The 12,057-nt window shown below is 54.5% G+C and overlaps 1 protein-coding gene across 1 annotated transcript; it reads right to left on the bottom strand.

Annotated features, from left to right (window-relative positions):
• Positions 1–2,019: 2,019 nt before the first annotated feature.
• On the bottom strand, positions 2,020–10,622 carry PDIA3 (protein disulfide isomerase family A member 3). The gene is made up of 13 exons (XM_074880198.1): positions 10,369–10,622; positions 10,141–10,219; positions 9,120–9,237; positions 8,576–8,683; positions 7,536–7,665; positions 6,940–7,056; positions 6,343–6,468; positions 5,615–5,797; positions 4,978–5,086; positions 3,996–4,124; positions 3,201–3,280; positions 2,631–2,688; positions 2,020–2,424 (listed from the first exon to the last, which is right to left on the bottom strand). The coding sequence occupies exons 1-13, from the start codon at positions 10,518–10,520 to the stop codon at positions 2,305–2,307; spliced, it is 1,509 nt and encodes a 502-aa protein (XP_074736299.1). The 5' UTR covers positions 10,521–10,622; the 3' UTR covers positions 2,020–2,304.
• Positions 10,623–12,057: the final 1,435 nt, after the last annotated feature.

The raw sequence follows: 12,057 nt of genomic DNA, 5'->3' as shown, positions 1-12,057 counted from the left end.
GGGACTGGGTTCCCTCCCGGAGCTGATCCGTATATTTCTTTTCCCCTCCAGACTCACCCTGCCTCGCAGCAGGAGAATCGCTGGGACTACCTCCACCAGAAGCTGTCTCACATCAAAAACCTGATCCTACAGTTTGAAGGAAGTGGGAGCTTCTCAGCAAACTGCTGCTGCAGTTCTTTTTTCCTTGCCTATCAGGACCTTCCCCTGAAGCAGTGGAGGAAGCAGATCTCCAAGGGTATGTTAGATTAAGGACAAGGTTCACAAGGGCCCCGCAGCCCAGCTGGGGCTCCTGCCCAGCCTAGGACAGTTGCCAGCCCATGGCCTGGGGCCGGCTGGTTTCCCTCTCCCTGCAGAGCAGGCGGCCTGGGGGGCAGGAGAGGCAGAGGCGGGCTCTGGGAGACCCTTTGCTGAGGCCTGAGCCAGCCCTTGGGGCTGCGTTAAACCTTTGGCTGGTGGCTGATCTCTCACAGGTCTGGGCCAATTTTCCACGCAGGCCTCTTGCTGAAAGCAAGGCCTGTGGAGTTAACCTACGAATCCGTCCTCAGACGTCTGTTTCTCCTCCATTGAATCCTCCTTAGGTTCAGTTTATTTGCTGCACGCAGTGAGGATACCTGGCAGCCACCAGCACAATGCGCTTTCTCACACCCTTCATCCCTCTGGCCAGAAAGCGTCACCCAGCCTGGGCTTACCTCAGCCCGGCTGATCCGAGCACTGGCGCTCACCGAGAGGGCTCTGGGCCAACTAAACTTGTCTTAGTGCCCAGGTGCCACCAGGTCTGAAGTCACAGACCAGGGAGCAAAGCGAAGATCAGGGAAGCTTCCCCTGGCTCTCCCTTGCCTGACACAGGGCTGAACCCCGTCTGCATAGGAAGCAGCGCTCCGGTTTGGTTTTACGGAACACAGGCAGCTGTCAGCAGGGCCTGTTGTGTCCCCGTTCCTTGAACCAGCGCCTGGAGTCTGCAGCCAGCGCAGGGGTCCCGGAGCCCGAGGTCAGACACCCCCTCCTCCTCCCCCCCGCCCCCTGCGAGGGGCCTGGGGCAGAGCAGAGGGCAGCCGTGGTTTGATACCTATGGAGCTGGGGAAGAAATTCTCCTACTGCATAGCTGCTGTAGACAGTGCTCGGCGTTGTATGATCTACTGTACCTGGAGAATTCCAGCAGCAATAAATAACTGGTGCGCAGCCTTCAGAGCTGTGGGGGAGGAATCCACAGAGAAAGCAAACGCTGGCTCTTACCATGGCAACTGCTGCAACACAGCAGCGCCTTGTGCATCTGCTGAGCCTCCCGGCTTAGGCAGCCCAAGAAATGCAGAGAGGGGCAGGGCCCGTCTCTGTTCCCTCGGCGTCTTGCTCCCGACCTTCCCAGTCAGCAAATCCTGCGCCCAAGCAAGCCAGGACTGCCTGTCCCGCAGGCCAGCCAGCCCCAGCCCACAGCACCCAGCTGCAGCGCAGGATCCTATTCCTCTCCCTCCCACAGCCACCAGCCTCCTTCTACCAAGAGCCACCATCATTTCACAACTAACTGTCCTCACCGCACAAGCCACAGACAAGCCTATGGGCTGCGAGGAGCACCCTCAGCAGGAGCACTATCTGTGCTTTTAGCAGCGCTCCTCCCCTACGCTGGGTTACTTTTGCACCAGTTTAAGAGCTGATTTACTGCTGCTGCACAGCCCTTTGCCAGACCGCTCTGTACGCCTGCACCTGTCGAGATCCAAGTCACATGAAGCATGATGTACCTCAGAACTCGCTGAGGCAGCAAAAGCATTTGTGACCAGAGTCCCTTAGACCAAAATCTGTGTAAATGTAGCACCTGAGGCACAGCACGAGGGGACAGCTGCTGCTACTATGCTCTGGAAGGACTCGTGAGCTGCAGAAGAGCAGGCTGAAGGCTGAGCTTAATATTTAGAATTGGACTTCTAAAGGCTCACAGAAGGAAACAACTCACAGGAGGAAGTTGCTGCCTCCGAAGAGCAGGATCCTGGTGTTAGGTGTGACAGGTCTCCATAGGACAGGGACACTTGGTCTTAAGGGGGTCATTTTATTGTTTCACTTCTCCAAATGTACAAAAAAAATTAGAAAATAACCCTACCCCCCACCCCCTCCCAAACCACAAAACAAACCAGTCTGGGGAGCCCCACAACAGTGCAGCTACGAGACGGCAGGAAATTAAACAGAACTAGATACAGCAGCTGGGTCCCCTTGGCCCACATGGTCACTGGCTCGCCACAACCCAGAACTGGCCCCAGTCTGCCCAGTGCTTCCCCAATTCACACAGAGCTCATCCCGACACGATGGCGAGTGGGTACTTTACAAATCTTCCTTCACCTTCTTCTTGGATTTCTTGGTTTTATCTTCTTCCTGCAGCACGGGGGTGTTGGTTGCCTCCCGCTTCAAGTAGCTGACGAAGTCACTCACTTCTCTGCCCCCCTGCAGAAAGCACAGGACAGTGAGGCAGAGCCTGTTTCCCTGGGGGCTCCCCCTTCACTGGAGGGGGACCTCAGGTGCCAGGCAGGAGACAGAGCACCCATGAGCAGAGCTGGGCAGCCAAGCAGTCCTGGTGCTCCAGAGAGGCTTGACGGCATTTGCACACCTGGATACTACCTCGCTTCTTTACAAGGCAGCAAAATACTCACCTCGTACTTCTTTGGACTCTGCTTCTTGCCAGCTGGAGCAAAATAGATGGTGGGGAAGCTGGGGAGAGAGGAGACAGGTCAGCTCCTACCGCGCTGCACTCTCCAAAGGAGCAGGCCAGCCCTCACCGCAGGGACCACGCTCTGCGCTCCCCTGGCTAAACACGGTAACAGCTTCAGCCGCTCCTAAACCAGCAGCTGCGGCCTCCAAAACCCGGCCACGTCCGCAGAGCCGGCTGAGCTCAGCATCTCCAAGTTTGCTAAACTGTTTTGGGAAAAGCGAGCCCAGCATTAGTTTCACACTGCCAGGAACAGAATCAGAGCAGATCTGAAAGCAGCAAGACGCAGCTCCACTCACAGCCAGGACACCCGAACCCACAGACGCAAGGCAGATGAACATCCTCTGTTTTCAGCCTTGATTTCCTCACGCTAAGCAAATGCCTAGCCATCGCATGCCAGCCGCCCCCACCCATCCTCCCCAGAGACTTTCAGCTCTTCTGTTGTGGTCACTGGTCAGAGACAGAAGCCTGAACTCACCCCCTGACACGGTGGTGTGACAACAATAAGACCTACCCTCTGACTTCGTATGGAGAAGGCACATCGTTGGCTGTGGCATCCATTTTGGCAATGACGATATTGGGGTCTTTACTGAGCTGTTGGTAGAAAGAGCTTATTAGTGACAAGTCCGTAGTAGTTAACACCAGGAACTCAGCAACGTCATCAAAGACAGCGATGTCAGAGGACAGTGCACACGGCATGCCAAAAGCTGAGCAAATTTCTTCTGAGCAGTTTACTTCTGCCTCAGCAGGGGCACAGGGAACAAAGGCCCTCCTCAGCCAGCTGTATGCAGCACACATACATCTCCACAGGCTGCTGAATCGGTCTGGTGCAACTCCTGGGGAACCCTCACCCCAGAGCACCTGCTCACCTTCCACCTTAGAAAGGGGCTGGGAGGAAGGAGGGGTGCCCGACAGCCAAGTAGCAGAAGGCTGGTCAGATCTGGGATAAAAATTTATTTACTCCACTCGTGAAAGTGTGCGGGGCAGTGTTACCCTTCAGCAGATGGGAGACTATAATCGTGCAGAGGGAAAACACCCGAAAAGGAACTTGGGCAGTTGAGGCCAGTACGTGAATCAGGTTATATTTATGTGCCGCAGCAAAGGATGTGGGCTAAACCTTCTCGTGTGGCTGCTACCACGCTTACAAATCCTGCTGACGTACCTCTGCACCCACGGGAGATGCCACAGCTCAGTCTGCATGAAGGCACAATCATGCCCCGTTATCATAAAGGCTGGATGGACCGAACCCGCAGGGTTGTTTAGTGCTGCAAAATTCTAGTTTGCGTTTGCAACAGAGTCCCACACCTACCTTCTCCCCCAATTCTTTGTATTTAGGCTCCAGATTCTTGCAATGGCCACACCAGGGCGCGTAAAACTCTATCAGGACATCTTTGTCTTCGGCATTAACAATTTCATCAAAGTTCTCAGCAACCACCACCTGGTAACGTTTGATGGTACAAGTTAGGTTTTCCTAAGTCAAGAGTGAGGCTGTAACAGTGCTTTGTTCACTCCGCCCAAGCACGCCTGGCCCTCCCACAGTACAGCTCGCACTGCGCCTGCACAGGAAGCAGCAAAACAACCAAACACACAACTCTCCACGAGCCGTAACATCCTCAGCTTGGAGGTGAACACCCCTCATAAGGTATCGGCACTACCTGCAAGCCAGGTTTGCATCTGGTATCCTCACAGGAGGACAAATGATTTCTTTGTAATCCCAGCAAGCTGCAGGCTGAGGAATCAGCCTGGCAAGACTGGCTGAGGCCATCCCCATCCACCCAAAACCAAGCAGTGACTTCCACTCCCTGATGAGGCCCCTCATCGTAAAGCCAGGCCACGGAACGCCTTCACTCAGGGCAGAATTTACTGGGAAGGATGAAAGGTAGGAGCTGTATCACCCACAGCAAGCAGATGAGCATGTAACTCCTGAGAAATAGCACAGCCAGGACCAAGTGGAGGGCCACACCGTGAGGGAACACGGGCTGGGACAGCAGGCCTTTGTGTAACCTCTGTAAATCTGGATGACCCTGCGCTGGCAGAGCACATCTCCAGTGTGCTCAAGCAGCGATTACTATGCTGAGAGAACAAAACGGAAGCAAAACTGCAAGCTGCATTTCTCCCTCGGCTCAGAAAACTGCGACACAAGGGAGTGAATTCTCCCTCCCTCTATCACCGCAAGATGCCACAGGGCAGCACCTGCAGCACGGGGTACAGGCACAGGGCCAGAGCTGCTGCTGAACAGCATCTGTGCATCCACCGGCGGGAGCTGCTGCCACACGTGACGTGGCACTCACCTTCACAGGGCCATCATTGCTTTCAGGGACAGGCTCCGATTTCAGATACTTTTTCAAGTTTCCAGCGAAGTAATCTTGCAGGAATCTCTCCAGAGCCTTTCCATCACGGCTGAAAGTGAAGTGACAATTTACAGCCATCATCACACATATAGGATGAGGAAAACTTTCAAGGCTGATTTAAGCTCTTTCCACCCACAGAACAGATGTCACCTGCATCCCTGAGAGCATCAGGCTGGGGATGGCTTGGAAGACCCCAGAACAAGTGCAAAGATGCCCTTAAGGGTTCTGACTTGAGGCTGGACGCACTTCCCATTCTAAGTTTTAGGCCTTCAACACCCTTAAGTTTCCTTTCTCAAGAAGAAAGGCGCAACTATTTCCTCTGCCCTTTAATGCATCTTAGCTCCTAACCAGATGCTTAAGTATCTTGAATTAAATTCTCTGTATAACAGGAGGGGCTGCAAGCTCTCTACAGGGCAGGAAAACACACAAGTCAGAGCCATTTTGACCCAGCAATCATTTCTTCTAGCTGGAACATCCAGCTTTCCTATTCCTCCAAGCTAAGAGTATGATCTGGTCACAGACCCCCAGACCAAAGTCCATCAGGTGAGAGACAACTCTGCTAAGTTCAAAAACTTACGAGAATTCTTCCTGCATGACGTATTTATCTCCTTTAGCAGTTCTGATGGCAACAACTGGAGCCTCACCCACGCTGCTGTCTAGACCAAACTCTGAAAGCTCATGGCCAAAGGTTTTCCGACTAGCAACAGCAAAAGACAGTTTGTGGCCAGCATCTAAGAACTTCTTTGCAATCATCATAACTCTGAGGGGAAAACAAACAAACAAAAACCACAAAGCATTACTTCTTGGAACACTTTCTTCTACATGATGCAACACCCTTCAAGTTGAAGTGCACGCTGAACAAGGAATTCAATGGTGTGACGTGTTCTGCACAGGCAAGTCCTACAGAAATGGTGTTGAGAAGCAGAGGAGTAAACTTGTGTCTGCTGCGACCGAGGCCTGTGCAAACATCGTGTGCTTTCATCCTCCACCCTTGTCAGCATCAGGGTCTCTGGCACTGGACAATACAAAGGACAGAACCCGCACCACCAGGCAAGAAGCCTGTGTTTAAGGTCTCAGCACAAGGGATCCAAAAGCAAGCAGGTGGGGTTTCAGAGGATACACACATTGCACGCTCTGGGCTCTGCAGGCAGCAGCCACCCAATAGTTCCCATCAGAAACTCAGCTGGGAGCTTTCTGGGAGAGAATTCCCAGATGAACAATGGGGAAACTTTGTCAGCTGAGCTACAGAACAGCACAGACACAGGGAAGAAGGGAGAGGGGCCGATCAACCCTGCTGCTGCCCACCTGTTGCGCCAGTAGTTGGAGCCCTTCGCGTTCTTCTCGTAGTCCACATCGTAGTACGCCACCAGCAAGTCCTTCCCCTGGATCAAGTCTTTGTTGTCTTCAGTCATGTGCGGGCAGATGCCAAAGCTGTCGACGAGACAGATGTTAGCAGCTCTGGTTTCACTGCCCAGACCCCACCACCTCCCAGGAACAGGCTCGATGCAGCACACTCTCGTTTCCCACCCAAGAACGTTAAATGCCACTAATCAGTAAGACCGAAGTAAGAAACGCTTTGCCCGCTCATGTACCATGTTATTCTAAGTCAAATCTCCACCTCTAGTCACAAGGTCAGTGGCTGTAACTTAAATAAGGCCAAAGCTGGCACACTTCTCACTGTTTTTAAACAGAAGTGTGGTTAGAATATGGAGAGTAAATGCCAGCAGCTATGCCAGGACTTCCAGAAAGAAGGTGGCCCCCAAAGGAGACAGCGGGGGCAGGACCGCTCTTCCGGACACTAAGCAGGAAAGGGCAGCAGGGCCTGTCAGAGAAAACAAGTTCTGACAGGGCCGAATCCAACTGGGGACAGTCTATCATGTTCCCTGGCAAGGAATCACTCACATATTCTCCTGGATGAATTTCTTGATCTTTCCACTGGTGATTTTGTCTTCTGTGTACTTGATGGAGCTGTCCTCAAACTTGTTCGTCAGGCGTGGAGGACGGAATAAGACTATACCCCTGAGGGGAAGCAGGTATCGTGAATCAGTTTAAAGTATCCCTGGGTTTCCAAGGACAGCAACTGGATGAGGTAAGAACCCCTTCTCCAGTGACTACCCACGTTCACTCTTTGCAGCTCCCACAAGGCTGTCTAGTCTCCTGGTGGCACCACTGCATTAGATCGACCTGTCAGACCCTCTCCATTTTCAGACAGGCCGCAGTGAGAAACACAAAACCCACCGTAACAAGCAACGGGGAAGCAACACACCTCTGCTGAGACACCTCCCACCCGCAGGCAAACACTAACCCTCCAGAGCCTGCAACCATCTGTACCTTTCCTACCTCAGTTCCAAAGGGATAAAATAAGATATGCCACTGCCCGCTGGGGAAGAGACAAAACCTTAAGCTGTGTTCAGAAAGTGAATCCAGTCAACAACTGGAATCCATGAATATGTTCCAGGAGTCTCAATAACAAGAAATCTTTGTGTTAAGTAACTTACTCTCCATCTTCCTCATACTTCTGCACCAACTGGTCCTCACTGGTGTGTGCAAAACGGTAGTTATCTCTTAGGTTGTTGGCAGCTTTCATGAATTCTGAATAAGCATCACCAGATGCATCTCCAAAGAAGCCTGCAGCAGAACAGACAGATGGTGACCCCAAACCGACTCAGCAGCAGTCACTGTGCAGCCCTCATCATCATCTCTACAACACACTGAAGGATCACTTCTGAATCAAGTCCTCCAGTGCGTGTTCAGGCCTTCATCTTCGACAGCTTCTCTCCCATTTTTATTGGAACTTTTCTGCACTCCCTCCCTCCCACCAGCAGAAAGTTACTCAAGAGCCTGCCCAGCCAAAAGGCAGTTGTCCTCCAAGCACCAAGGTATCTGTTTGTAACCATGTGACGCTACTAGTGATAACAACTGCCAATGGGACTTAATAAAAATGAGTTTGGGAATGCTGATCAATACTCATCCGGTTACAGTTGTAAGATGGCACCTGACCTGCAGAGAGTAAAGGGGCTACTGGCCCTTGTAAACCACGGCCAGATCACCCCACATCGACAGCCTGCCCATGTCACCAGACAGCGCCCCAGTGTACTTTCTAGCAATCCAAAACCACCTGTTGTCAGGCAGCCAAAAGAGAAACAGGCTTTAAAAAAAGATACACTATGGTGCCAGGAAGTCTGACAGACAGTCAATGAATCACAGGGGAAAAAAAAAAAAAAAAAAGTGGAAAAGAAGTTGGAAGGAATCCGCAGAGGTCATCAAGTCCAACCTCCTGCCCAAAGCCGGACCAGCTTCGGAGTCAGATCAGGTTGCTTGGAGCTTTGTCCAGCTGAGTTTTGAAAATCTGAATGTTTCGAAATCCCTCTGGGCAAATATTCCGTGCTTCCCATTATGAAAGACCATTTTGCTCACATCCAGCTGAATTGCTCTTGCTACAGCCTGTGATACTGCTCATCCTGTCACATTATAGTGCCCAAGACATCTTCCAGAGCCGAGCGTCCACTCATTTCAGCGCTGCACCGAATCTACTCACCCACTACAGAAGCATCTTTATCACCGATGAACTTCTCAAAATCAGCCACAGAATTGAGAGCCACCGAAGCAGGTCCTGCCTGTTTCTTGAGATGACTGACAATCCCATCTTAAAAGAAAAGTTAAATGGCTAAAGGGATCAATAGAAAGTTCTACAAGACATTCCTCAAGCTTCCCAAAGCAGAAGCTGTTTCTGCAGAATCCATACCCCTCTCCCACACAATAAACACGATGTGAATCGGAGTGCCATCAGCCACTACATAGGAACCTTCTAGCATTTTCCAGATGCTGCCCCCCAGCAAGGGTAGTAGGAGTTAAAGATAACGTGGAAGCCTTCACCTTTAAAAAAGAGCTTTAAAGGATAAGCAGCATCCAGGGAGCTGCCAGTGCAAACTGTTCTGGAAAGGGCAAGGGGGGGGGGCGTGTGTAGGCAGGAACCTTCTGTGTCCCTCAGCACACGTAACGTCCCTGACACGATCTATCGCACACGGGTTTGCCTGCCAGCACCCTTCTGGCAAGCCAGGTGCTCGCCGACAAGCTCTTACCTGCTGTCCTGGGTCCATCATAGGTTCCTGCCTCCTCTCCATCTCGAAAAATCTTTAAGGTGGGATATCCACTGACTCCATACTTATTACAGGTGTTGGAGTTTGCTGTACAGTCAACCTAAAGGAAGAGAAACATCGCTACTCAGTGACCTAGCTACTCGTACGCACGGAAGAAAGCGGCTTTGCTGTTTCCCATGTTATCACGCATAAAGATAAAGTCTAGAGGGTCTGAAAGCTCTTGTGTGTCTTTACCCAAGGCTGGATTCCTTTCACATAAAGTGTAAGGATCTGCAAAGTGTCTGCAAAACCAAAAGCTGGACAGTCATGACTGGGGAAAGAGGTAGCACAGGTCTAATGACAGATCAGAGAAATAAATTAAGTAGTTGTGAGTTTGACCAGACTACACGTGAAAAAATACTAGAAAGGGTAGATTCTTGTGATCGGTGACAGGCTTAACAGGAATCAACTGTTCTCAGACCTGATCAGACCTAAAGTTCCCTCAATGCCTGAAGAAAACAGGCTGACCTCAGTTGAGAGGAGCCATGGTGTTGAGCCCATGCAACTTCCCAGAAGGGAAGAGGAAGACCCTGATTCGAGAAAACCACACAAGTTTTCCGGCAGAAAAGCAAGCTCTTGGATAACAGCCTTTATAAGTCAAGCGACAACACCATGAAGGACACTGCTGGTTCTCACACTAGATCACAGCGCTCAAAGAAGGTTTCTTCCTCCCAGCTGGGGCGAGCCCTCTTTTCTGCACTAGCACACACCCATCTTACATTCTGCGCACCGTCTGGGCGCCAGCACCCTCGCAGGGTTCAGCTTCCAGATCCTCCCCCGGTGTCTAAAGCTTCAAAGAGACGAAGCCTTCAGAGCTCGAAAGGGCCCCGGAAGGGCCCGATGCGCACCGGCCGGGCGTTGTTGGCGGATGGCCACAGTACAGCTCCCGTTCCACCCAGGCCAGCCATTAAGCCGCCGCCGGGACAGCACCGGCCCGGGAGGGGCTGGCGCGGCGGGTCCTCACCTTCACGAGGGGCACGATCCCCTTCAGCCTGGTCGCTGCCGACTCGTACTCCGGCGCCAGCCGCTTGCAGTGCCCGCACCTGGGAGGACGCGGGGGAGGGGGGAGGAGGGGGGAGGTTAGGCCGGTCGGGAGCGCCCAGGCCCCTTCCCCCCGCCCCGGCCCTGCCCTGCCCGGCGCCCCGCACAGCCCCGGCCCCGCCGCTCCCGCCCGCCCCGGGCGGCCCCTCACCAGGGTGCGAAGAACTCCACGAGCACCAGCCCCGGGCGCTCGGCCAGGCCGCTCTCGAAGTCAGCATCGCTGAGCTCCACCACGTCGGAGGCGCGGGCAAGGAGAGGGAGAAGCAGCAACAGCGCGGCGGGCCGCGGCCGGGGCACGGACATGGCGGGCGGGGCGGCGCGGGGCTCCCTCCTCGGCGGCGGCGGCGGCGGGGAACAGGCGCCGGGGGCCGCAGGGCCGGAAGTCCCGCCTCCCCAGCCGGATCTGCCGTGTGGCAGCTCCCCGTTGGGCGCCGCGCCGCGCGTCACGCCAGCGCGGCCAATGGGCTGCCGGCAGGGTGGGCGGGGCCAGCGACGGCGGCTCCGCCTCTCCCTTCCCCGGCCGCCGGGTCTCGGCGCCGTCGGGCCGCACCGGGGCGGGAGTGTCCGGTGCCGGCGGGATCGGCCTCCTCGGGCTCCGCCGGGCGCCGACCGCTCCCGGGGCAGCCCAGCTCAAGGCTCAGCCCCGAGCCCCGGCGGAGCCTGGGGCTCCCCCCACCCCGGGGGTCCATCCCTGGGCCCCGCTCAGCGCCGGGCCTGGGTGCCCGGGCTGCGGGCGCAGAGTCCCCGGGAGCGGGTCAATGATCGCCGGTCCCCGGGGGATTTAACTCATTGAATCGCTGTGTGTCAGTCAAAACCCCGCCGCGGCCACGCCGTCGGCAGAGCAGCCCACCGGTCTACCGGCAGCACCAGCCCGCAGTGTCGAGGCAGTTGTTTCTGCCCAGGGCACCGCACGGGCTGGAGTCCCGTCGAGCAGCACCCGGCTCACCCGCTGGCGAGGGCTGCGGGATGTGCCGCAGCTCCGCTGGCACACCCAGCCCGCACACCGACCCGTGAGAGCTCCGGTGCGATGGCAGAGGCCGGCACTCCCCAGCGCTTGGGTGCTCCCAGCCAAGCCGGGGATCGGGCCCTTCCCACGTCACCACGTCAGGCTGTCTGGTCAGAAACGCCCTCGCTGCTTGCGGGAACACCTGCTGAAGCGCTCAGTGTCGCCAGCCGGCCCGGAGCAGGAACACCCTGCTCCCACGTCACTGCCACCGCGCCTTGGCAGCACCGTGGTCCTGTGCCGTTCCCATACGAGCAATATGGTGCAAGAGCCACATAAATCTGCTCACTGTTAGCGATCTCATTTGTGGGGATGCTCACCATACAGCAGTGCTGCCACATGCTTTCTCCTAAAGCGCAGGAGGAATCAGAGTTCCCCAAACACCTCTGGGAATGGGAGAAGACTCTAGAGACGGTACTTCAAACTGCAGGGCTGAAAAAACATGATCTTCCCTGTTTCAGAAACAACATAATCACCTGGGGGGGTTTTAGACTTACAGAAATTGCTACTAAAGCATCCAGAACCAGACCAGGCTAGCAAAAGTTCAGGAAGGTTAAGAAAAGAATCAAGGAGGAAATACTTGATGAGGTCATGGTGACCTGAGAAACACAGAGGGTGATCTAGGAACAAAGGACAGGAAAGAAGGGGACAGTGGTGCCAAGTATGGCACTGCAGGGACGCTGGGGCTGATGGGGTGCGGGCAGTGGGCGGGAAAGGACCTGCAGCGTGACCCAGCTGGTTACAGAAAGGGAAAGGGTGGACGAGCAGCTCATGCAAGTAACGAGCAGGCACAGGCTGCAGAGGGAAAACTGCTCCATCACAGCTGCTCGTGCTGCC

This window comes from Strix uralensis, chromosome 11 (genome assembly GCF_047716275.1).
Source record: "Strix uralensis isolate ZFMK-TIS-50842 chromosome 11, bStrUra1, whole genome shotgun sequence".
NCBI classification, from domain to species: domain Eukaryota; kingdom Metazoa; phylum Chordata; class Aves; order Strigiformes; family Strigidae; genus Strix; species Strix uralensis.
This window is presented reverse-complemented; position numbering and strand designations above follow the sequence as displayed.